Source organism: Halichoerus grypus, chromosome 7, assembly GCF_964656455.1.
Source record: "Halichoerus grypus chromosome 7, mHalGry1.hap1.1, whole genome shotgun sequence".
In the NCBI taxonomy this organism is placed as follows: Eukaryota; Metazoa; Chordata; class Mammalia; order Carnivora; family Phocidae; genus Halichoerus; species Halichoerus grypus.
This window is the reverse complement of record NC_135718.1, coordinates 92,683,795-92,710,269: the sequence shown is the minus strand read 5'-3', so window position 1 is coordinate 92,710,269 and position 26,475 is coordinate 92,683,795. Positions and strand designations below refer to the sequence as shown.

The following is a 26,475-nucleotide window of genomic DNA, read 5'->3' as shown; positions in this document are numbered from 1 at the left end:
ATGAATTTTTTTTGGTTGTTGCCTATGACTTTGGGATCATATCTATTGCCAAATCTGATATGATGAAGATTTTCCCCTGTTTTCTTCTAAAGGTTTCATAGTTTGAGCTCTTATATTCAGGTCTTTGATTCCTTTTGAGTTAATTTTTGTGTATGGTGCAAGATAAGGATCCAACTTCACTCTCTCGTATATGGATAGCCAGGTTTCCCAGTACTATTTATTGAAAAGACTGTCCTTCTGCATTCAGTTTTCTTGGCACCCTTGTCAAAAATCAGTTTACCATACGTGAGGGTTTATTTCTGTGCTTTCCATTTTATTCCATTGGTCTATATATCTGTCTTTATGCCAGTACCACAGTGTTTTGATTACTATAACTTTGTAGTAAGTTTTGAAATCAGGAAGTGTGAGTCCTTTAACTTTGTTCTTCTTTTTCAAGATTGTTGGGTCCTTTGAGATTCCATATGAATTTTAGGATGGGTTTTGTTTCTGCAAAAAAACACCACTGGAATATATATATATATTTTAAGATTTTATTTATTATTTGATGGAGAGAGACACAGCGAGAGAGGGAACACAAGCAGGGGGAGTGGGAGAGGGAGAAGCGGTCTTCCCGCTGAGCAGGGAGCCCAATGCGGGGCTCAATCCCAGGACCCTGGGACCATGACCTGAGCAGAAGGCAGACGCTTAATGACTGAGCCACCCAGGTGCCCCTAGAATCTTGATAAAGATTAGATTGAATGTGTACATCACTTTGGTAGTATATTAATTTGCTAGAGTTGTTGTAACAAAATGCCATAAACAGCATGGCTTAAACAGAAATTTATTGTCTAACAGTTCTGGAGGCTAGAAGTCTGACATCAAGATGTTGGCAGGATTGGTTCCCTTCTGAAGGTTGTGATGAGGAGTCTTTTCCATGCTTCTCTCTTATCTTATGGTGGGTTGCTGGCCAGGTGTTCCTAGGCTTTTGCTGCATCACTCTGATATCTGTTCATACAGAGAATCAGAGGGTGTTGATGATAAAATAGGACTGTAAGGATGGGTTGTTGGAAAATGAATTAGTTGGGGTGTGAAATTTGAAGGACAGTGATCAGAGAATCAGTAGAAGACAGCAATGAGAAGGAGTTAGTAGTAGGTGACATGTCCTGAAGGAATGAAACTTAATGAAGTAGTAGTTTTTAACAGGATAAAGCAAGGAGGCTCTTACGTAAGTCCAGGATGTAGGGCATTTTGTAAGACATTGCATTGCCTGGTCTCTTTACCAAGCTAATTTCATGGTGGGAAGGAGAGGAGGTTAGGGAAGAATGGGGGACTGTTTCACTTTAAAAGAGACCAAAAAAAAAAACCCCAAAACCAAAACAAAAACCAAATGCAGTACACAAACTTTGATTAGAGTTTAGGTTGAAAAAACTCTAAGTGACAATTATGGTACAGTGGAGAAATTTGAAAATGGAATAGTTATTTGAGGATCTTAGTGAATTTTTGTTAATTTTAAAGAATGTCACAGTTATATTGGGGTTATGTAGGAGAATGTCCTTATTTTTAGGAGATGCATGCTGAAGCATGTAGAGACGAAGTATTGTAATGTTTACTATTTATTCAGGGACAGACAGAAAGAGGACAAACAAATGGCAAAATATTAGCAATAGTTCAATGCAGGTGGTAGATACAGAGTTGTTTACAGTACTAAGCTTTCAACTTTTGTGTTTTTTTTTAAGTTTTTATTTTAATTCCAGTTAGTTAACATATAGTGTTATATTAGTTTCAGGTGTACAATATAGTGATTCTCCACTTCCATACATCACCTGGTGCTCATCATGTCAGGTACATTCCTGAATCCCCATCACCTATTTCACCCATCCCCCTACCTCAAGTCTTCAATTTTTCTGAATGTTTGAAATTTTTCTTAATTAAAGGACCTGGAAAAAATATGATGGGCTAGGAATAAGGGACTGTGAACAGCAATGGGGAGCAACATATTGCTAATATTCCTTAAATCCCTGAGATAGTTGATGGGGAGAATGAGCAGTGCATTCTCAAAGGACTTAGAAAGGTGATTACCTTAGGGTAGCGATTCTCAACCTTTGTCACTTCCAAATAATATTTGTATGGCATACTGGGGTAACAACTGGAAAATAGTTGAGGCATCCACATGGGGCTTAATGAAAAAAAATCATTGCATTTCCTGTATGATTTTTAAAAGAAAATAAAACAGTATTAGGAAATTTGTAAGTGATGAATTTATATATAGAAAAGTTCCAAATATATTTAAAATTTTTTAATGAAGAACTTTATCCTGCTTCCCAGAATACTTTTTATTTCTTTATTTTTATTTTTTTAAAGTAAGCTCTACGCCCAAAGTGGGACTTGAACTCAGGACCCTGAGATCAAGAGTTGCCTGCTCTACCAACTGAACCAGCCAGGTGTCTCGCCCCAGAATACTTTTTAATATCAGATTTTATGCTTCAGTTTTTGGTAGCTTACCCCCAATGAGAAGCTTTGTTCATACAAAAGTGTAAAAGCACTTTTCTCAACCATTAAAAAATAATAGTTGAAATTATATTTATGTAATCTAAAAATGTATCCTTTATTGACAAATATAATGTAGAAAAATTTGTAATAATGCAAATTGTTTTTTAATTCATTTGAACTTTCTCATATCAATTTATTTCAAAATAATGAAGATTTAATTTATATAACACACATGTGTTGTTAGAGCCATATAGCAAGCTACTAAAAGGGCACATCAGCTGCAGAGGGCCAGAAGTAGACTATTTATGTGAAGATAAAGATTTGGGGCTGCTACCTAGAGTCATGAGTCCTTTCAATCCCTGATCACACTTTGGGTTACACACTATGCTTCTTGGACATCTGGAACATGAACTTCTCCAGCAGCATCCTGGTCCTTTGTCCTTGGTGGACAGTGGTGCATTTGGTATATGGCTCCAATGGGAGCCCATGTGGTAGATCACCTTCTTGGCAATGTGGGGCGGTGGGTGTCTGGTGGCATTTGTGGTGCTTGCCACCTATGCAGACCAAGGGGTATGCCATCAGATCCTGTACTCCTCTAAGCCTCCTTCTGGGAAGCCCCGGAATAGATACTTTCAGCTGCATGATCTCATCCAGCCACAGTGAAAGATGAGAGGATCAGTATTTTTGGTGCCCCTGTCATCCATTCACATCTTGCTAATGTCCAGTAGCTGAGGATTCCTGAGTTAGAAGTTCCAGATTTCAATTAAGGCATTAATTATTCCTGACAGATGATAATTGGAAAAAGGAGATTCCATGATTGAGTACATTTGGGAAATGCTCTGTTAAAGTGAACAGGTGTCTTTACTGTAGAGCATCCTGAAGACTTTAATGTAGGAGCACACATTGCAAGTCTCCAAGAGGAGACTTACATTGTCCAGAAATGTTAATCATTGGAGTCTTTTATTGAGAAGCTTCTTGAGGAATGGGTGTGAAACAGAGCACACTGTAGAAAATGTAGAAAATATCGAAAAGAGGGATTTAAAAGTTAGTGCCCGTTCTTAATATGCAAAGTTAGATGGAGAAATAGAAGGATGCTGCCTTCAGTTGTAAGTGATACCTGTTTTGGGACACAAGTCAGCACAAGGTTTGCTGGTCAAAGACTGGCTCTTGAATCTATTAAAAGTAATAATGTTTTTAAAAACCAAAAATTATCATTACCATTTTATGCATTCAAGTTGCTTTGGTAGTTGGTCAGTGCCGTAAGTCATGAAGAGGAAATAAAAAGTATAAATTTTGGAAGGAAGAGACAAAATGTATTATCAGAAAATATAAATTAATCACCTGAAAAAGGATTATAATAAAAAGTATCAGGAAATAGGTACATATGACATAAATAGCAGCAACAAAACACTCAACATTGACCTCAAATGCCAGAAATTACAGAGTTAAAAAAGATTCCCTCACCATATCTTCAAAACCCATAAAATACTCAGGCATAGTCTTCTCGGAGAATTGTATATGACTTATATGAGGAAAACCTTAACATGCAATATTTAATTTTTTATTTAATTTATAAAAAGGGGTATATATCTAATATATATCTCCTAGATGGAAGATGACATATATAAAAATGTAAATTCTTTTTTAACATACAGCTTTGTTGCAATAGTAATACAACTCCCAATGATATTTATTTGGAATTTCTAAATTTTATTTGAATTTCTAAATTTCTTTCGGAAGAATAAACTAGTGAGAATATTAATGAACATTCCTAAAAAGAAGACGAATGCAGTGGCAACAAATAAAATAGTATGGTAATTGCATAAGACTAGAAATGCAGATAAGAATGGAATCAGAATAGTCAATAGAAATAGTCTCCATCAAATAGGACACCAGATCACATTATAAAGTAGGAGGAAATAAATCAAGTGCTTAGTAAATTAGCAATTACTAAACTACGATTAGAAGTTGGTCTGTCACTTTGAATCAAGTCAAAATAAATTTCATACGTATGAAAGAGTAAGATATATTTTTAAATTGTAGAAAAAAATAGAATTGAGTATTCACCAAATCACCAGAAAAAGGATGATTTTCTCCTTCCTTCTTGGTCCTTTCGTAGTATAAACTCCTTTCCTTTTCCTTTCTTTCTAAATGTAATTGTAATGTTTTCTTCACACCTGTAGAGTTGTCTTGCATACACACTGGGGTGCATGTATCCTTTATTTAGACACAGATTAAATGTTAGAATAATTCCCCTCCAAAGAATTTTAGATAGTATGAAAATCACTTGCACTTGACTTAGGGATGTGACACCAGTATAATATAGAGCAGATTTTACACTAGAACTGTTTGTCTGGCTTTGAGGTTGGCTGCCCCTGGTGGGGCTCTCTGTCTTGCAGAACTCATCAGGTGAGAGCTAGAGAACCACACATTGCACATGTTGTAGGAAATATTTAACTCCAGTCAAGAGTTAGACTGACCTCCAGTATTCCTCTTGAGTTTCTAACCCAGGAACAGCCAGATGGAAGAGATACATAGGGCGAGGTATGAGGGCAAGGGTGTACAACTTCTGTACCCTGTCTGGGTGGGCCACTGTCCCAGGACCTCCACATGGAAGGTCCTCAAAGGGTAAGTTTCAAAAATTTAAAAGATAAGAAGAAAACTCATCTGATGTGACTACCTAAAAATAAAAGATAATATACTTTTTAAATGACCTTAAAATTAAACATCATGATAAAAACCCTCAACAAAGTAAGTTTAGAAGGAACATACCTCTACATAATAAAGGCCATCTATGAAAAACCCACAGCTAATAGCCTAAATGGGGAAAAACTGAGTGCTTTTCTTCTATGGTCAGGAACAAGACACGGATGACCACTCTCACAACTATTATTTAACATAATACTGGAAGTCCTAGCCACAGCAATCAGACAACAAAAAGAAATAAAGAGCATCCCAATCGGCAAGGAAGAAGCAAAACTTTCACTGTTTGCAGATGACATAATACTCTATATAGAAAGCCTGAAAAACTGCACCAGAAAACTGCTAGAACCGATACACGAATTCAGTAAAGTCACAGAATACAAAATCAATGTACAGAAATCTGTTGCATTTCTATACACTAGTAATGAAGCAGCAGAAAGAGAAATTAAGGAATCAATCCCATTTACAATTGCACCAAAACCAGTAAGATACCTGGGACTAAACCTAACCAAAGAAGTGAAAGACCTGTACTCTGAAAACTATAAAACACTGATGAAACAAATTGAAGAGGACACAAAGAATGGAAAGACATTCTATACTCATGGATTGGAAGAACAAATACTGTGAAAATGTCTACACTACCCAAAGCAATCTACACATTTAATGCAATCCCTATAAAAATAGCAGCAGCATTTTTTTCACAGAGCTAGAACAAACCTAAAATTTGTATGGAACCACAAAAGACCCTGAATAGCCAAAGCAATCTTGAAAAGGAAAACCAAGGTGGAGGCATCACAATTCTGGACTTCAAGTTATATTACAAAGCTGTAGTGATCAAAACAGTATGGTACTGGCACAAAAACAGACACATAGATCAATGGAACAGAATAGAAAACCCAGAAATGAACTCATAATTATACGGTCAATTAATCTTTGGCAAAGAAGGAAAGAATATCCAATGGGAAAAAGACAAATGGTGTTGGGAAAACTGGACAGCAACATGTAGAGGAATGAAACTGGACCACTTTCTTATACCAGAAAAAAAAGAAATTTGAAATGTATGAAAGACCTAAATGTGAGACCTGAATCCATAAAGATCCTAGAGGAAAACACAGGTAAGTTACCTCTTTGACATTGGCTGTAGCAACTTCGTTCTAGATATGTCTCCAGAGGCAAGGAAAACAAAAGCAAAAATAAACTATTGGGACTTCGTCAAAATAAAAAGCTTCTGCACATCGAGGGAAACAATCAACAAAACTAAAAGGCAACCTTTGCAGTGGGAGAAGATATTTGCAAATGACATATCTGATAAAAGGTTAGTATCCAAAATATATAAAGAACTTGTAAAAGTCAACACTCAGAAGACATAATCCAATTTAAAAATGGGCAGAAGACATGAATAGGCATTTTTCCAAAGAAGACATGCAAATGGCCAACAGACACATGAAAAGATGCTCAACATCACTGATCAGAGAAATACAAATCAAAACCACAATGAGTTACCACCTCACACCTGTCAAAATGGCTAAACTCAACAACACAAGAAACAACACAACAAACACAAGGTGTTTGCAAGGATGTGGAGAAAGGGAAACCCTTTTGCACTGTTGGTGGGAATACAAACTGGTACAGCCACTCTGGAAAACAGTATGGAGATTCCTGAAAAGGTTAAAAATAGAACTACCCTCCAATCCAGCTGTTGCACTACTAGATATTTACCTAAAGAATACAAAAATACTAATTTAAAGGGATACATGCACGCTGATGTTTATAGCAGCATAATTTACAAGAGCCAAATCTTGGAAACAACCCAAGTGTCCATTGACTGATGAATGGATAAAGAAGATGTGGTATATATATACAATGTAATACTACTCAGCCATCAAAAAATGATTAACATAACATAATAAAAAATTTTTTTTTAAATGAAATCTTGACATTTGCAATGACGGAACTAGAGGGTATTATGCTAAGTGAAATAAGTCAGAGAAAGACAAATACTATATGATTTCAGCCTTATGCGGACTTTAAGAAACAAACAAGCAAAGGGAAAATTAAAAAAAGAAAGAGACAAACCAAGAAACAGACTGTAGAGAACAAACTGATGGTTACCAGAGGGGAGTGTGGGGTGGGGGGAGGGGCGCAGGGCAGTAGGATGGGTGAAATAAGTGATGGGCATTAAGGAGAGCACTTGTGGTAAGCACTGGGTGTTGTATGGAAGTGTTGAATCACTATATTGTATTCCTGAAACTAATATTACACTGCATGTTAACTAACTGGAATTTGAATAAAAACTTAAAAAATAAATGAAATGACCTTAAATTTAAAAAGCAGACATCAGCTTTGTGCATTGGCAGTGTTATAACCAGTGAGACTTTCCCAAGACAATTTTTTTTTTTTTAAGATTTTATTTATTTATTTGACAGAGACACACAGCGAGAGAGGGAACACAAGCAGGGGGAGTGTGGGAGAGGGAGAAGCAGGCTTCCCGCGGAGCAGGGAGCCCGATGCGGGGCTCGATCCCAGGACCCTGGGATCATGACCTGAGCCAAAGGCAGATGCTTAACGACTGAGCCACCCAGGCGCCCCTCCCAAGACAATATGATGACTAGTTAGAACCTTCCCAATACCCCACACAAGTCCAACTGTATTCAACTCATTGTATTTCAGTGAGATAATAAGACAAACTCGCAAAGATGAGTTGGGCAAGATTGTTCACTAAAGAATAATTATAACAATTGGAGGCAATTGAAATGTCTACAATTAGAGGGTTGGCTAAATTATGATAATGCTCTATAATGGAATACCGAACAGTCACTAAAAATGATAATGTAATCAATATTCTTTTGAGAGTACAAGATGCTCCCAATTTATTGTTGAGTGAAAATTAGATTAGGAGAAAACAATAAAAGTAGCTAACCCTGCATGGTAGGATTTGAAGTGATTTTTACTTAATCTAAACTCTTTCTTACACATCCTTTTTTTTTTCCTCCGGTAGTCATGTATGGTATTGATGATCAGCTAGGATATGAAACTGGTTTTATTTTAGAAAAACAAATGCAAACAACTGACCTGAAAGATTGTTTGCAGTAATTATGACACGGGGTTAAGTCTTCATTATTTAAAGAGCACATACAAATTGCTAAGAAAAAAATGGAAGATCCTAGTAGAAGTGAGCAGAGAACAAGAACAGATAGCTCACAGCATAGAAAGCAGAAGTCACATACAAGCATATGGATCATCATTCAGAGTCACTTGTAATCAAGGAAGTATAAATTTAAATAATGAGATTACAGTTTTTTTTTTGCTTATTAAATTAGCAAACATGGTTCATTGTCATGTTTTTTATGATAAAGAAAAACTAATATCAATAAATTGTGGTACATTCCTTTGATACTGTTAAAAATGGAAGGTTATATAGGTTATGTTGAGCCTGGAAAGGTATAGTATTTGAATGAAGTGATTAGGAGTTACGGTTTTTAAACTAATGAGTACTAGCAGTTAGTGAAGTGGGGGTAGAGTGTGGGAGAGAGCAGGATCTCTCAAGTGAGATAGATCCAGTTCAGTCCAGCTCTGCCACTTGGCAACTCTGTGATCTTGCACCAGTTGCTTAACCTCTCTGAGCTTTATTTTATTTTATTTGTTTTTGTGTGTGTGTGTTATTTTTTTAGAGAGAGAGAGAGAGAGCCCAAGTGAGGGGAGGGGCAGAGGGAGAGGGAAAGAAAGAATCCTAAGCAGGCTCCATGCCCAGCGCGAGGAGCTCGAGGCAGGGCTTAATCCCACGACCCCAAAATCATGACCCAAGCCAAGATCAAGAGTCTGATGCTCAACTGACTGAGCCACCCAGGCACCCCAGACCTCTCTGAGCTTTGATCGATACTTACCTCTGGTTATAAATGTAGGTACAGCACCTGGCACAGAATCTGGTACATAGTGTTTCATTCAGTAAGTTTTTGTTGAGTGAATGAATGGTAGTTCTTAAACGATACATATAAAAAGTTGTGTATGAAGAAAGATTGGAGGAAAATATAGCAAAGTGATGAGTGGTTATGTTAGGGTAATGTTACTCGTAGGGAATATGAGTAAATTTTTTCCCATTTTCTGCAATTTGATGGTATTATATTTATAATTTAAATGAGTATATGAACTCAATCTCTCCCTTTCTGGGTGTCCTATGTTACTATTTGAAAAATAAATTTTGAAACTTGATTGCATTGTTTTTCCCTTTATTCTTCCACTCAGCCAAACACCTTGGAGTCAGCTTCAACCCCTTTCTTTTCCTCTGCATCTAACATCAAACCTATCAGCAAGTCTTGTCGACTCTGCCCTTTAGAATATATCCAGAATCCTATCATTTCTCACCATCTCCAACTGTTTCCATCCTTGTCCTGTCACCATTAGACTCTCTCTAGAATACTGCAATAACCTCCTAACTGGTCTCTCCTTCCACCCTTGTCCCTTTCTGGTATATTCTTAACATTATAACTGAAGTGAATATAAGCCAGGCCATGTCATGTCACTGTTTAGAACCTTCCAGTGGTTCATCATCTCATTTAAAGTAAAAGACAAAACCTTTAAAGCAGTATACAGAGACCATATAGAACTTGTCCTCCCCCCCTAAAATCACACCTTTCTGACCTTATTTCTACCATTCTGCCTCTGCGGTTCTATTTGCCTAAAAACTCCTCCTGTAGATATTCATAAAGCTGGCTTTTCCCCCTGTGCAGAAGACACCTTATCACTAAGGAGGCCTTCCGAAATCACCACCCCACTCCTTTCTCAAGACCCAGCCCCGCCAGCACTCTGTGTCCCTTACCTGCTTTATTTTTTCCAGCACCATTTGACTTAACAGTGTATTTTTACCAAATATGTATAAGCTTATATATCTCCCTCAATAAAAACAGCTCTGTGGAGGTAGGCATTTTTGTCTGTTTTGTTCCTTGTTATAACGTTAGCACTTAGAATAGTGTCTAGCACCTAGCAGAGACTCAATAAATGTTTATTGAATAAATGACTTTTTAATCGTTTCTTGTAAGTAAGTCTTAGTCTCAAAACTAGTTTGAAAGCCCTTTGAGAGAGTGTCTTGTGTTGCTTTTGCATGCCTCCCACTCCCCAACTTCAGCCCTCCTCAAGTGCACAGGCAGGCACACCAGTGAGCCACACTCTATCCGTAGAGCTGGACTCCTTCTGCCTCTTGGGCTGGGACTCTGCCCAGACTACTTGGGACAAAAGATAGGCTGTGTTGGAAGCATTCTATACCTTGATCTGCATGGTGGCCTCATGACTACAAACACACGAAACCCATGGCACTGTGTACTCAAGAGTAGTGCACCTCTGGTACTGTGTTGTGTGTGTCTCGTGCCTCAGGAAACGAGAGTCTGTCCATTCCTTGCTATCTCTAGACGAAGATGAACATGCTACATGACGCTAAGATTAGGAAAGAGTTCTTCACGCTCTTCCTCATTGAGAATTTCTAGCTTAGTGGTTGAAATTTTTGTTTTGAATTCAAAGGTAAAGTAAAACACTTTTTATTTACTTTGTCTTTTGCAGAGATAGCCGTAGCAGAATATCACAAAAAAATCAAGGAGGCTTTTGAAGTGTTTGACCATGAGGCGAATAATACAGTGGATGTGAGGTTTGGCAATGTTTTCTTTGTTTTAATTCTAAATTACTGATACAACTCTTTTTTTTTTTTTTTAATTTTATTTATTTATTTGAGAGAGAGAGAATGAGAGAGAGCACATGAGAGGGGGGAGGGTCAGAGGGAGAAGCAGGCTCCCTGCCGAGCACGGAGCCCGATGCGGGACTCGATCCAGGGACTCCAGGATCATGACCTGAGCCGAAGGCAGTCGCTTAACCAACTGAGCCACCCAGGCGCCCCTGATACAACTCTTACAATAGAAGAGGGCTCTTGTCTTTTTTTCAGTCCTTGGATTTATTATGCTATATATCTATTTATTTGAGAGAGAGAGTGTGTGGGGGCATGTGAATGGGGGGAGGGGCAGAGGGAGAGAATCTTCAAGCAGACTCCCTGCTGAATGTGGTGCCCAACGTGGGGCTTGATCCCTCAACCCATGAGATCATGACCTGAACTGAAACCAAGAGTTGGACTCTTAACCGACTGAGCCACCCAGGCGCCCCTTATTATGCTATTTAAATTTTTTATTTTCCTATGATTGCTTCAGATCAATACTGTTTCTTACTCTTTATAGTCTGGTGAAAAGAATATGCACATTGCCCATTTCAACCTGTAGACTGTAAGTTCTGTGGGGGAGGTGAACTCTGGTGGAGCATTAGTGCTAGAGACTTAATTGGTGCTCAGTAAATAATTGTTGAGTGAATGAACAGAATTTCTTTTTAAAATAAGTATAGGGCACCTGGATGGTACAGTTGGTTAAGCCTCAGACTCTTGGTTTTGGCTCAGGCTGTGATCTCACGGTTGTGAGATTGAGCTCCGTGCTGGGCTCTGCGCTTAGTGTGGAGTCTGCTTGAGATTCTCTCCTTCTCCCTCTGCCCCTCCCACTTGTGCTCTCTTTCTCTCAAATAAATAAATAAGTCTTTAAAAATTAAGATAAAATAAATATGTATTATCAAGCCATGAATTAGAAAGATTAATTATGCTTAAATGATGATGCACTCCCCAAGTAAAATAACAGAAAGAACCCAAACAAAAGAACATAAAGGATGAGAGACATGAATACTGGTAGATCAGGAATGGAGTAAAGGGGATGGAATAGTTCGAGACCAGAAAGAAAAAAAAGGCAGAGGGAAACTATCCAGGAGAAGAACAGAAGTTGTAGGATCCATGCCACGTACATCACGGAGCGGTCATGAAACCGTTCTTCCAGAAGAGCGGCGAGCTGAATGAGGAACATTTGGTGGGATCACAGTCTCAAAACTCAGAGCCTAGTACACAGAGGCCAGCAGGGCTGTGGGAAGAAACAGAAGTGGAACTGGAGAGGAACAGTTTGAGGCTTATACGCGGCTGCCATCACTTCCAGGACTGGTCAGGAGCCTAAGTGCTTTCAACTGGAGGAACAGTGTACAGTTTTCTTTTATTTGCGACATATTGTTACTATACGTATTGTTTAGTTTCTTACACCTGGAGGCACAAGGTATGATTGCAGGAGAGGAGACTGAGAGGTGCAGTCCAGTTGATTACTTTATAGTAGCACCTTATAAAGCTCAGTTTTATACCTCGTCTGTGTTTATGCACCTTACAGCAGGGGATGAGGTTGAGAATTACATTCCAGAACCATCACTGTAGTCGGCCCTTTGTGAGCCCTGGCTCAGCTATTGCCAAGGAAGTGTGCAGGTCACGTGCCGGGCTCTAGGTGCTCGGGCACTGGTGCGGGCTGCCTGAGCGACCGTGGAGTGCGAGTATCCTAGGAGGAAAATGACCGGGTGGGGCGGTGGTGGCTGTGATAGGGTTTGGGATGGTGTGGGGAGCATTTGACATGTGTGACCAAATCCCTGGATGGCCTTTGCCTCAGACCCCTCGCTGAAGCTGCAGGGCTCTCCTGGGGGCAGGGGAGAGAGGGACTGTGAGAGAGGCCAGGGAAAGTGGGAGGAGGACCAGGAGAGCTTTATGAGAGAGAAGGGCAGCAGAGAAGAGAAGCCAGCATTTACTCAAGGCTTGCTGGCTGACAAAAGACCTGTAATTGGGTGCAGGGCGCTCATGTGTATGACCTCATCTTAGTCTTAATTGTGTGGTAAGAGTTGGCATCTCCAGTTTCTGGAAACAAAGAAAAGGTAAATAGCTTGCTCAAGGTCATTTCAGGGTTTTAAAATTCTAAATCTTCTGCCGTGCCCCGCTCCCCCCTTCCCCCTCCCCTCCTCACCCTTCGTGGACCTCCTGGACCTGTCTCCTGCCTTTGGGCCCCATGAAAGAAGCAGTGAAAAGAAAACCTCCCAGCTCTCTTAGAGCACTGATGCCAGATCTTTTTTGGGTAAAAGTGCTAATTCAGGAAAAATAGACATGCTTATGGGATGCATCTTTTTCCCATTCAAAATTTAAAAATTTTCCTGAGGCCCCAAGGGAAAGTGTATATTTTTACAACCTAAATTGTCTACTTTATTAAGTAGATTACAAAGAAAATTGGCATTATTTTTCTCACTAAAATATTAATGTTACACATATTCGAATCATAGCAACAGGGATGGATGTAGCTTCCTAGTCTTCATTCCTTTTGTTAATTTGTATAGTACTCTGAAGCTCATAATGGGTGTTCTTGTGCAGCTGGGGTCATTACCATGCACACTTTATGGGACGGAGAAGCAAAGTGACTTGCCCAAGAGGGCACAAGGGGCTAGCAGCAGAGTCGGAGCTCAAGGTAGTTCCCTGTGTTTGGGCAGCTGCCCAGCAGCCCCGGACGAGCCCCTGGGAGCACAGTGATGAATGAGATCTGGTCCTGCCTTTCCCAGCCTCTGCCCACTCTTTATTGTAAAAACAGTTAATCTAGCTAGAATTTATTTTGGCATGTGATTAAAAGTGAAGGTCTAAATATAGACTTTTTTCCCCTCCAAATTGCTAAACAGTTTATTTTATTTACATCATGAATTATTACACCTACTTTATAATATATTGCCTTTTCTATAGTTGAATCTAATTTGGGCTATGTATTCTGATCTATTGCTTTACCTTTCAGTCTTCTGCTAGGTCAACCCAATACTAATTGCTGTAAATTTATTTTTTTAAAGATTTTATTTATTTCTTTATTTGAGAGAGAGAGAGCACAAGCAGGGGGAGCAGCAGGGAGAGGGAGAGGGAGAAGCAGATGCCCTCCCTGAGCAGGGAGCCCGATGTGGGGCTCGATCCCAGGACCTTGAGATCATGACCTGAGCTGAAGGCAGACATTCAACCGACTGAGCTACCCAGGTGCCCCTAATTGCTGTAAATTTTTTTTTAAGATTTTATTTATTTATTCATAAGAGACAGAGAGAGAGAGAGAGAGGCAGAGGGAGAAGCAGGCTCCCCGCTGAGCAGGGAGCCCGACACGGGACTCGATCCCAGGATCCTGGGATCATGACCTGAGCCAAAGGCAGACGCTTAACCATCTGAGCCATCCAGGCACCCCTAATTGCTGTAAATTTAAAATGTGCTTTAATATCTGATAGAACTAGGCTCTTTATTACTCTTCTTTTTAAACATTTTAATTAATTGAAAAACATTTAATTGAAAAAAAAAAAGACATAGAAACAACCCAATTGTTCATTGACAGACGAATGGATAAGGAAGTTGTGTATACACACACACACATATATATATATTATTCAGCCATAAAAATGAGGAAATCCTGCCGTTTGTGACAACATGGTTGAATCCTGAGTGATATGCTAAGTGAAGTAAGTCAGAGAAAGACAAACACCCTATGATTTCACATATATGTGGAATCTAAATACGAACAATCTAAAAAACAAACTCAGAAGAAGAGATCAGACTTGTGGTTACTGGCCATGGAGGATGGGGAGGGGGAATTGGAGGGAGCTGGTTAAAAGGTGCAAACGTCTAGTTACAAGGTGAGTACTAGGGATGTAATGTACAACAGGGTGAGTACACCTAACACTGCTGTATGGTTTATAGGGAAGCTGCGAGGAAAGTAAATCCTAAGAATTCTCATCACAAGGAGACCCTTTTTTTTTCTTATTTATTTTTTAATTGTGTCTGTATAAGAAGATGAATGTTAGTTGAACCTCTTGTGGTCATCATGTCCCAACCTACATAAATCAGACCATCATGCTGTATGCCTTAAACTTACACAGCAATCGATATATGTTGATTTTTTTCTCAAGAAAACTGGAAAAAAAAAAAAGAATTGAAGGCAGAATTCAAGTGGTGTAGAGAAGCATTGGATGGAGTGAGAGTCCAGAGACATAGATAATGGCTTGGTTTTGGCAGGAGAGAGCTGTTCCTAGAGGGGCTTCCAGCACATTTGGCTGTGTCTCCCCTACCCTGTAGGTAAGATGCCATTTTCCTTGTAGGACAGACCTGGGCCCCTTTACAGATGAATTTTGTGGCTGTTACTCTCCCTTCTCCCAACCTCTGCTTTGCACGAATTGAAAGATTGAATTTTTTTTTTTTTTTTTTTTAAAGATTTTATTTATTTATTTGAGAGAGAGAGAATGAGAGAGAACACATGAGAGGGGGGAGGGTCAGAGGGAGAAGCAGACTCCCTGCCGAGCAGGGAGCCCGATGTGGGACTCGATCCAGGGACTCCAGGATCATGACCTGAGCCGAAGGCAGTCGCTTAACCAACTGAGCCACCCAGGCACCCGAAAGATTGAATTTGAAACTGTACCACTACATAAAACATCATGAAAGGGTTCCCTGCTGCTCTCCTCCTGGCTCCGAGGGGCAACCCTGGGGTCCAGAATCAGAACCCCCGGGCTCCACTCCTGGCTCTCTGACTAAGTAACTTACTTTTCGCCTTCACCTCATAGGAAGGACCCTTTCAGGGGTCTGGGAAGTCAAAACTATTTTTATAATAAATCTAAGACAGTATTTGCTATTTTCATTCTCATTTTTTCACAAGTATATCTTGGAGTTTTTGAAAAGCTACATGATGTGTGATATTGCAACAGATTGGATGCCAAACCAGATAAGAGAATCCAGCTGTCTTCTGTTAAGCCAGACATTACAGAGATTTGCAAACATGTAAAATGGTGCCATTCTTCTAATTAAATTTGTTCTTGTGGAAAATATAGTTATTTTTCATAAAATTATGTTATTGACCTACACTTGTAATGGATTTATTTATTATTTCTGAATGAAAAATTTAAAGTATTTTAAAAAGATTTCTAAGTGAATATTTAAAAATTTTTTTAAAAAATATTTTAAAAATATTTTTAAAAATACAACTCACATAAGGAAAGGCTTTCTGAGGATTTCTTATCATTTTTAAGAACGCAAAAGGAGTTCTAAAACCCAAAAATATGAGAACCACTGTTGTCAGTGGACATTTTTAAAGCTCTTAGAACAATATTAGCTCAGAACAAATTAGCTTGGGATTTAAAACTTAGAACAAATTAGGTATTATTAGTAGTAGTACACTTTATATTCTTAAAGTAAACAATTTAGAGTTGTTTTTCTTCTATTTACTCTGGATTAGTAATTATACATAACAAACCTCTCATAAGAATTTTTTACGTATTTCTGTGCATTCTGTTTTGATCTTTTAAGTTTTGAAGTAGTTCATTTTCCTTGTTAAATAGTTTTTGAAAGTTGGCACCTTGAAAAACATCGAGGCAGGTTTTTAAAAAATAACACTAATTGGGGGCATTTTAATTTGCCTCATATAAAACCTAGAACATAATACCTTTTGACTTACGTACATTTTCCTGCTCTGTGTTGAGATTTCAATCAAAAGACTGATTGAAAATCAAGTTTTTGAATAGATAATATATAGACATGGGGTAAGATTCTAAAGGTACAAAAAGTAGTGATGGATACATCTTTTCACCTCTAACTCCTGGCTATCCAGTCCTCTTTTTTTTTTTTTTTAAGATTTTATTTATTTATTTGAGAAAGAGTAAAGAGAGAGAGAGCATGAGCACAAGCAGGGAGAAGGGCAGAGGGATAGGGACAAACAGACTCCATGCTGAGCGTGGAGCCTGACATGGGGCTCCATTTCAGGACCTTGAGATCATGACCTGAGCTGAAACCAAGAGCCGGACACTTAACTGACTTGGCACCCAAGTGCCCTATCCAGTTCCTATTTTTAAAGGCAAGAGTTGTTACAGGTTTTTTCCAGAGAAAGTCCATGCAAATACAAGTGTGTGTATGTGTGTGTGTTTTATTGTGTTAAGTATATATGATATAAAATTTAACATTTTAACCATTTTTAAGTGTATAGTTTAGTGACTTTAGTACATTTACATTACTGCTATCCATCTCAGTTGTTAGGCGTCTGCCTTTGGCTCAGGCCATGGTCCTAGAAATTTTTCATCTTCCCAAACCAAAACTCTGTACCTTTTAACTTTTTTTCTGAAGATTTTATTTATTTATTTGAGAGAGAGTGTGAGTGGTGGGGAGGAACAGAGGGAGAGGGACAAGCAGGCTCTGTGCTGAGCATGGAGCCCTATGCAGGGCTTGATCCCACGACCCCAAGACCATGACCTGAGCTGAAACCAAGAGCCAGGCACCCAACCAACTGAGCCACCCAGGTGCCCCAACTCTGTACCTTTTAAACAATAACTCCCCATTCCTCCTCTCCCTCATTCCTGGTAACCACTATTTTACTTCCTGTTTCTATGAGTTTAACTATTCTAGGTACCTCATATAAGTGAAGTCATACAACATTTGCCCTTTTGTGTCTGGCTTATTTCTTTTAGCGTAATGTCTTTAAGGTTCATCCATGTTGTGACATGTGTCAGAATTTCACTCCTTCTTAAGGTTGCATAGTACTCTACTGTACATATATACCATATTGTTTATCCATCCCTCTGTTCATGGACATTTGGGTTGTTACCGCCTTTTGGCTTTTTGAACAATATTGCTATATGAACATTGGTGAACAAATATTTGTTCAGGTTTCTGCTTTCAGTTCTTTTGGATGTCTACCCAGCAGCAGAATTGGTAGATCATATAGTCATTCTATGTTTAATTTTTGAAGAGACCACCATACTGTTTTCCCCAGGAACTGCATCACTTTACATTTCTACCAGCAAAGCACAAGGATTCCAATTTCTCCATGTCCTTACCAACACTTGTTATTTTCTGTTTTTCATCTTTATCGTAATGGGTGTAAAGTGGTATCCTGTTGCGGTTTTGATTTGCATTTGCCTAATGAGTAATGATGTTGAGCATTTTGCATGTGTACATCTTCTGTGGAGAAATGTCTGTTTAAGCCCTTTGCCCATTTTTAAATTGTATTGTTTTTTTTTTTTTTTGATGTTGAGTTATAGGATGTGTGTGTATGTTTTTACATAAGTGGTGAGAAACTATTCTGTACTTTGCTTTTTTTTACTTACCATAACTTTGTGATTATTCTTTATTAGTACATAAGAGTTTCCTCATTTCATTGTATGGATGAAACATAATATACTTAATTAATCTCCTCTCCATGGGTATTTAGGTTGTTTCCAGGCTCTTGTTATGCTAGTCCATGTTGCTGAGAATATCTTACTCTGCATGTTATTTTGCAAAAGTGAGAATTTTTCTTTCGGTTAAATTCTTGGACGTATATCAAAGTGCATGAATATTTTTGCTAGAGGTCGCTATATTGACAATGTATTCTCTCACTTCATTTTATGAGTGTGCCTATTTCCCTACTCTCTCTCAAACAAAGTTAATTATCAAACTTTAGAATTTTTGCTAATGTGATACCTGAAAAATAGAAACTCAGTGTTAATTTCATTTCTCTAATATGGACATCTTTCTGTATGTCTAAAAATGATTTATAAGGATGCCTGGATGGCTCAGTCGTTAAGTGTCTGCCTTCTCCTCAGGTCATGATCCCAGGGTCCTGGGATTGAGCCCCGTATCAGGCTCCCTGCTTGGCGGGAAGTCTGCTTCTCCCTCTCCCACTCCCCCTGCTTGTGTTCCCTCTCTCACTGTGTCTCTCTCTGTCAAATAAATAAAATCTTAAAAAAAATAAAAATAAAAAAATAAAAGTGATTTATATTTCCTTTTGTTTGAACTGGCAGTTCATGGCCTTTCCCATTTTTTATTGAATTATTTATCTTTTTATATATTAAAGATCTTAGCCATAGTGTGTGAAATGTATGCCATCTGTCTTTTGACTACTTTTACTTTCTGGTGTTCAGAAACTTTAAAAAAATGGTTAAATTACACACCATTTGAATATGGATTTGACTTTTGAGGGCGCCTGGGTGACTCAGTTGTTAGGCGTCTGCCTTTGGCTCAGGCCATGGTCCTAGGGTCCTGGGATCGGGTCCCACATTGGGCTCCTTGCTCAGCAGGAAGCCTACTTCTCCCTCTACCACTCCTCCCTGCTTGTGTTTCCTCTCTCGCTGTGTGTCTCTCTGTCAAATAAATAAATAAAATCTTAAAAAAAAATGAATATGGATTTGACTTTTGGAAATAAACAAAAGTCATCAGAGTAGTTTTAATAGAATAAATTTAAGTTGGCCTGAATAAAGCTAGTATGGTAAAAAAGAAAAAAACAACATTCCACAAGGAATGTCTCTAAAGTAAAGAAGTGAATTAATTTTTCCATGTAGCTGATAAATTTAATTTGAACGTCACTCAAATCTGAATCACAAACCAGTCTAGTTTTTTGTAATGTATGTTCTTTCATCTTTGACTCTAACAGAATAAAAGTATACTAGAAGTTGGTGGAGTCAGTTGCTGGCTCTATCTTTGATTTTTTTTACTTTATTACAATATTATTGACTAATTCCCTATACTGTTCTTTTCATTTGTTATTTATTTTATAACTGGAAGTTTGTACCCCTTAATCTCCTTCACCTGTTGTATCCACCCTCCCCCCCACCTCCTTTCTGGCAACCACCAGTTTGTTCTCTGTATTTAAGAGTCTGTTTGGTTTTTGTTTGTTTGTTCATTTGCTTTGCTTTTTAGATTCCATATATAAGTGAAATCATATGGTATTTATCTTTCTCTGTCTGACTCATCTCACTTAGATAATACCTTCTAGGTCTATCCATGTTGTTGCAAATGGCAAGATTTCATTTTTTGTATGGCTAAGAAATGTTCCTGTGTGTGTGTGTGTGTGTATCCCATCTTCTCTAACCATTCATCTATTGATGGACACTTGGGTTGCTTCCATATCTTGGCTCTTGTAAAAAATGCTGCAGTAAACATGGGGGTGCAGATATCTTTTTGATTTAGTATTTTGATTTCTTTGGATAAATACCCAGTAGTGAAACTGCTGGAACATATGGTATTTCTATTTTTTATTTTTTGAGGGTCTCTTACTGTTTTCTACAGTGGTTGCACCAATTTACATTCCTACCAACACTGCATGAGGGTTCCCTTTTCTCTCCTTTTTTGCCAACACTTGTCCTTTTTTGTCAACACTTGTCCTTTTTTGTCTTTTTGAGATTAGCCATTCTGATTGGTGTGAGGTGGTATTTCATTGTGATTTTGATTTGCATTTCCCTGAGCAACTTTTCATGTGCCTGTTGGCCATCTGTATGTCTTCAGGAAAAAATGTCTAGTTAGGTCCTCTGCCCATTTTAATCAGATTATCTGGGGTTTTTTTGGTGTTCCAGTGTATAAATTCTTTATATATTTTGGATATTAACCCCTTATTAGATATGTCAGTTGCAAATATCTTCTGTCATTCGCTAGGCTGCCCTTCTGTTTTTGTTGATGGTTTTCTTCACTGTGGAAAAGATTTTTATTTTGGCACAGTTCCAATAGTTTATTTTTGCTTTTGTTTCCCTTGCCAGAGGAGATATATCTATAAAAATGTTGCTAAGGGCAATGTCCAAGAGATTACTGCCTCTGTTTTCTTCTGGGAGTTTTATGATTTCAGATTTTACATTTAGGTTTAATCCATTTTTAGGGGGTTTTCTTAAATGTGGTGTAAGAAAGTGGTCCAGTTTCATCTTTTTTGCATGTAGGTGTCTAGTTTTCCCAATGCAATTTATTGAAAAGACTGTCTTTTCTCCATCACATATTCTTGCCTCTCTATCCTGTTCTACTGATGTATGTGTTTGTTTTTGTGCCAGTACCATACTGTTTTGATTACTATGATTGGATTTTTATGTGTCACTCTCTTTTTATTCATTTTCCTTATACTTGCATCACTTAAACCACAGGAGTGTTAAGAGTAGCAAATGGAAAAATATGAAAGAGTTTTTGAAAAGTATATAAGGTCAGATCAAGTTATATATGTTTTTAACACTCCATTCTAATCAATTCCAGAATGGATTGATCCTCAAGAATTTGGTGTGCCAAGATGATGTAGGGTCCAATCCTGGAATAAAAGTGCTGGTCATCCCCCTTACCCCAACTACACCTATCTGTGCCCTTGCTATGTTTCAGTGCCTTTGCATGGTATTCTAGACTATTCTGTGTTTACTTTATTCTTGCCTCCACTATGGGAGATTTTTCCTAATATTTTCTTGTTGTTTTCTTAGTCTTTGAGCAAACTTTTTGTAGCCCAGCAGCCCCAGGTGTCCTCCTGCTAATGCAGTGAGTCTCTTTTTCAGTGCTTCCATCTCAACTCAGCATGAGTGTCTGAGGCACACAACACCCACTGTTCATCTTTTACACTGATAAGGAGACTTGAGTTTCTTAAGCAGTTGGCAGGAACTTTGAGTGTATTAGGTCTTGTCTAAAATTCAATAAGAAGTAGGTAATAAGAACCTCTTTGTGATGGATTAGGGATCACTCTTCCAAAGAAGACTGGACGTACCATAAATATTATTTCTACCTCTTCAGATTTAATACTATGTTTGAAGATAAGTTAATAACAACATTTCACAATACATTTAATCAGGTAGTAAAAAGGGTGAGCAATATGGAGAGATTGCACGGGCAGTTTCCCTAAACAATTATTACCTGAGAAAGCTTGAGACTCAAAAGAGCTTTTGAAAAACTGTGCAGGTTAATGGGTCTGTATTTATGTGATGGAAAAACAGTGTAAAAGAGGAATGGAATTGTTGGACCTATAGACCCCTTGATAGGGAATTAATTGTAAAAACTGGGGTCCATTTATACATAGTTCATACATATGAGTGAAAGGTATGATGAACTAGACTAGAGTATAACTTGGATAAATTTTAAGAACAATATCGAGTTAAAAAAATTACAGAAGGAGGCAAACATTCTGATACAATATATGTAAATTTTAAACCTATAAAATAATAGTGTCTCTTGTTTATGAATACAATGACATGCATGGGAATGATAAATATTATCCTCAGAATAGTGGTGGCATCTGAAGACACAGGGGGAAGGGATGGAGAGTGGGACTTTAGCTGTTTTCTGCCATGTTTTATTCTTAGGGAAAAAGTCTGAAGCAAATGTGGCAAAAGGTTAGCATTGGTTAAATCTCAGTATTGGATATATGGCCGTTATATTTTTTCTGTACTTTTTCTGTAATATTTCACAATTACTCATAATAACAAATATTTTTTCAAGAGTGGTTTATACCTTGTCTTTTCGCTATCTCACTTTCCAGTTGCTTTGTAAAAAATTGGTTTGCTTATGGGGACCTGGGTGGCTCAGTTGGTTAAGTGTGTTGAGTGTCCGACTCTTGATATCGGCTCGGGTTGTTATCTCAGGGTCCTGGGATTAAGCCCTGAGTGTGTGTGTGTTTGGGGGGGTGTCCCTGCTCAGTGGGATGTCTGCTTGTCTCCCTCTCCCCCTGCCCCTCCCCCAGCTCACCAGCACACGTGGTCTCTCTTTCTCTCTTATTCAATCTTTAAAAAAATTGGTTTGCTTATAATGGCCCTTTTGACGAATTGTGATTAAATAATCACTTAAAGTTTAAAAAATCATCCCAAATCCTACCTCCTGAAAGAACAGTTGTTAATGTTAGACAAGTGCAGTTCTAGATGTCTTTTTACCCATGTGTAATAAGATACATGGTTAGAAGGGTGGGGAGTTGATAAGAAAGGAAGGAGAAGGAATGGGAAGAAAGGAAAAAGAAAACATATAGAAGAAAAAAATCTAGAATATAATCTCCTTGAGGGCAGACCTTCTGTCTGTTTTGCTCACTGCTATATTTCAGCACCTAAGACTGTGTTTGGTGCATAGTAGGTGCCCAGTATACATACATTTATTAAATGCACAAAGGAAGAGACTAGCCTATAAAAGTAAGATCATACTTTAAAAAAAAAGTATTAATTTAATTTTCCTTGAATTAACAAAAGAAAAAAATAAATTTAAATTAAAGAAATTATGGAATCTCAAGTGCTTCCTGGTCATGAGAGATATTATTTTAAATTCAGAGAAGATAATGAGGAAAACATTAAGAGGTTGTAGTCACTGTGTGTGTTCTTTCTTTAAATTTATTTTTTATTTTTTAATTTAGAGAGAGAAAGAGAGAGGGGGGTAGGAGCAGAGGGAGAGGGACAAGTAGACTCCTCACTGATGGCAGAGCCCGACTCCAGGCTGGACCTCATGACCCTGAGATCATGACCTGAGCCAAAATCAAGAGGCAGACATTCACCTGACTGTGCCACCCAGGCGTCCCATACTGTGTGTAAAAAGTGTCAGTTGACTCCCTCCTGTGGAGGATGCCGACGTTAGCACTTTAAAATTTCCTTCCATTTTTTCCCTCTCTCAGTCCGCTGATGTATCTGAGTTATATTATTATTTTTACACTGACAAGGTAGAATACTCATACTTTGTTTAGTATTAACAAAATTTTAAAGTATATTTTGTCTATATTTGAATGAAATTACTGCTGACCACCATTTCCCCTCCATTCTGGTACTTTGATTTGTACCTGCCATCTGGATTCTCATCTTGTCAGTTTTTGTTGTTTTTTTTTTTTTCAGAGAGGGCTCTTGGGTATTTTTGCAAGTTCTTTAGTGTTTAAGATGTTTGCTTTAGGGCGCCTGGGTGGCTCAGTTGGTTAAGCGACTGCCTTCGGCTCAGGTCATGATCCTGGAGTCCCGGGATTGAGTCCCGCATCGGGCTCCCTGCTCAATGGGGAGTCTGCTTCACTCTCTGACCGTCTCCCCTCTCATGCTCTTTCTCACTCTCTCTCTCTAAAATAAATAAAATCTTAAAAAAAAAAAGAATGTCCTGGCTTTAAAAAAAAAAAAAGATGTTTGCTTTATATTCAGATATTTTGTACTTGAATGACATAAGTTTATGTATTCATTGTTAATGGCTGCAAGGTGAACACCTTGCGATGTATCACTATACCATAATTTAACATATCTCCTACTTTTGGCCATTTGGGTTGCTTATAATATGATGCTACTGTTATGTCAGGGCTAAAGTTATTAATGTGGAATTGGACAAAGACTGTAGCCCTTTCTCAGAATGCCAGCAAATAAATCCTGTAAGCCCAAATTCTTTTCTCTTACCTTTTCCTGAAGAAGAAGATTTTTTTTCTTGTTGGGAGATAGGGTGTCTCAATCTACATAATTAGGTTCTGATAGTAGAATGGTGGGGTGTGGTGGGATGAATAAGAAACTGCTATGGTCTGAATCCTTGTATCCACCCCCCCGCCAATTTCATGTGTTGAAATCCTAACTCCCACTGTGATAGTATTAGGAGGTGGAGCCTTTGAGAGATGTTTAGGTCATAAAAGCAGAGCCTTCGTGGGTGGGATTAACACCCTAACAAAAGAGGCCTGGGAGCTAGCCTGTTCCTCTGCCAAGTGAGGTTCCGGCAAAAAGACACTATCTAGGGAGCGCATTCTCACCACACTGAATCTGCCTGCACCAGGACCTTGGACTTCCCAGCCTCCAGAACTAAAAGAAATAAATCTTAGTCATTTATAAGCACTCAGTTTATGGTATTTTGTTAGAGCAGCCTGAACAGACTCAGAAACCCACTCTCACTGTCACAGGAAGGGGAGCTGGTCAAAGATGGTAAGGGGGAAGAAAGATGCAAGGGAGAATAGTGGATCTTGGTGACAGGATATGAAGGGAGTAATCAGTAAAGGGGATTAAAATTAAAAGTACATTTTTTAGGGGTGTTTGGGTGACTCAGTCGATTGAGTGGCTGACTCTTAATTTTGGCTCAGGTCATGATCTCAGGGTCCTGGGATTGAGCCCAACCTGGGGCTCTGTGCTCAGCAGGAAGTTCTCCCTCTGCTCCCGCCCCCAGCCCCCCTTGCTCATTCTCTCTCTCTCTCAAAATAAATAAATCTTTAAAAAAACATTTTTTACATAGATAATATATTTATATGGTTAAAAATTCGAAGAGAACAAAGTGCAGATAAAAGTCTGTCTAACTCCCTTCCACCAGCCATCCAGGACCCCTCCGAAGTATTGGCAACTAAAGTACTAATTTCTAGGAATCACTCCAGAAATATTCTATGCATACATATATATTATTTTCTTACCCCCCCTTTTATACTCAAATGGTTGCATACTTTCATTGTATGGTACTGTTCCCTTGGGTTGGGATCAAGCCCGTGATGAAGTTCATTTTAATGACTTCTCAGTAGCATTCAGGAGTCCAGAATGGATGTAGCTTTCCAGTTTATTCTTAGTCTAAGTGCATAAATGCACTAAGCTTTAGTGTATTGGAGGGCATCAGAAAGCTCAGTAAACCATACCCCAGGCTTTGTAAGTGGGAGCGATTAATAGGATAGCACGTGACAGAAAAATAACTCTTGGATTCGGACTACCCTGTTAAGGCACTTCATTTGCTGTGTGATAAAGAGGACCTTTTCTTCATTTAATAGCTTTGGAGGCCGACTTGCTTGACTCTGGATTATAGATATCTGTCTGTTGTGTTTATTGTATTGTCTAGATCAAGTACGAATTTTGGTGTATGGCCATAAACATCAGGAGCCAGAGGCTGAGGATTGGTGGTCTCAGGGGGTGTACTTCCTGGGGCCTCTGGGTGTGTACCCTCTGTGGCTTCCAGGTTCATATTCCTGCAGCCTCAACCTGTTCTCGTTAACATAGGAAATAAAATATGGTAAAATAAAATAATGATGGAGCAGAGTGCTAATGATAGTGTCATACGGCTTTCTGTTGTAGGCCTATGGAGAGAGATCATATTTGGTTAAGTCACCATCTCTGGTTAAAACAGCTGTGCCTAGGGAAGCAGGTCAAATGGTACAAAGCACCACAACCTGCATGTTAAGGAACTCTCACAAGGACTGCGGATTGCTCCCCATCTGGTACAGTTACCCCTAAATCCTGATGAGGTTGTATAAGCCTCATATTAGGCCATTTCAACCCAATATCTAGGCCAATAGTGCTACTAATTCTCCTCGTCCCTGGTAGTGCTAGTGATTCATGCCACGGTGGTTGACTGTGGTAGAGATTGGGTAGTCTAATTTTATTACCTCTCTTCCTGAGCACATAGCTAAACTATAATTCCCACACTCCCTTGAAGATAGAGGGAGGCTGGGAAGTATGGTTTAGGTAGAGTTTTGGCCAGTGGAATGGAGGTGGCAGTGATGTGTGCCACTTTTAGAGCTGATCCTTAAAAACCTCCCATGTGGTCCTCCATGTTTTCTCCCCTTCTGGCTGGACACATACAAGCCGAGTGATGTTGGAAACCATGTGTTGAAATTGATGGAACCACAAGATGGAAGGAGCTGTGTCCCTGAATGATTCTTTGGAGCAAAGCCATTCTTCGATCAGGAAAACCCATTTTGGATCTAACAGAAGCCACCTCCGTAGGTGTAGTAAGCCACGGGATGCTGGCGTTTGTTGTAGTGGTGGCCATTA

The 26,475-nt window shown here is 38.7% G+C and overlaps 1 protein-coding gene across 8 annotated transcripts in view; it reads left to right on the top strand.

Moving 5' to 3' along the window:
- DRC8 (dynein regulatory complex subunit 8) overlaps positions 1-26,475 on the top strand; it is a 114,564-nt gene that overhangs the window by 45,706 nt on the left and 42,383 nt on the right. For 4 of the 8 annotated variants that reach the window (XM_078077896.1, XM_078077897.1, XM_078077894.1 and 1 more), the window contains exon 2: positions 10,723-10,802. In XM_078077896.1, the coding sequence (XP_077934022.1) occupies positions 10,723-10,802 (80 nt within the window). Of the gene's footprint in view, positions 1-10,722; positions 10,808-26,475 lie in introns of all 8 variants that reach the window. The other 4 variants (XM_078077892.1, XM_078077889.1, XM_078077895.1 and 1 more) reach the window with 1 other exon arrangement.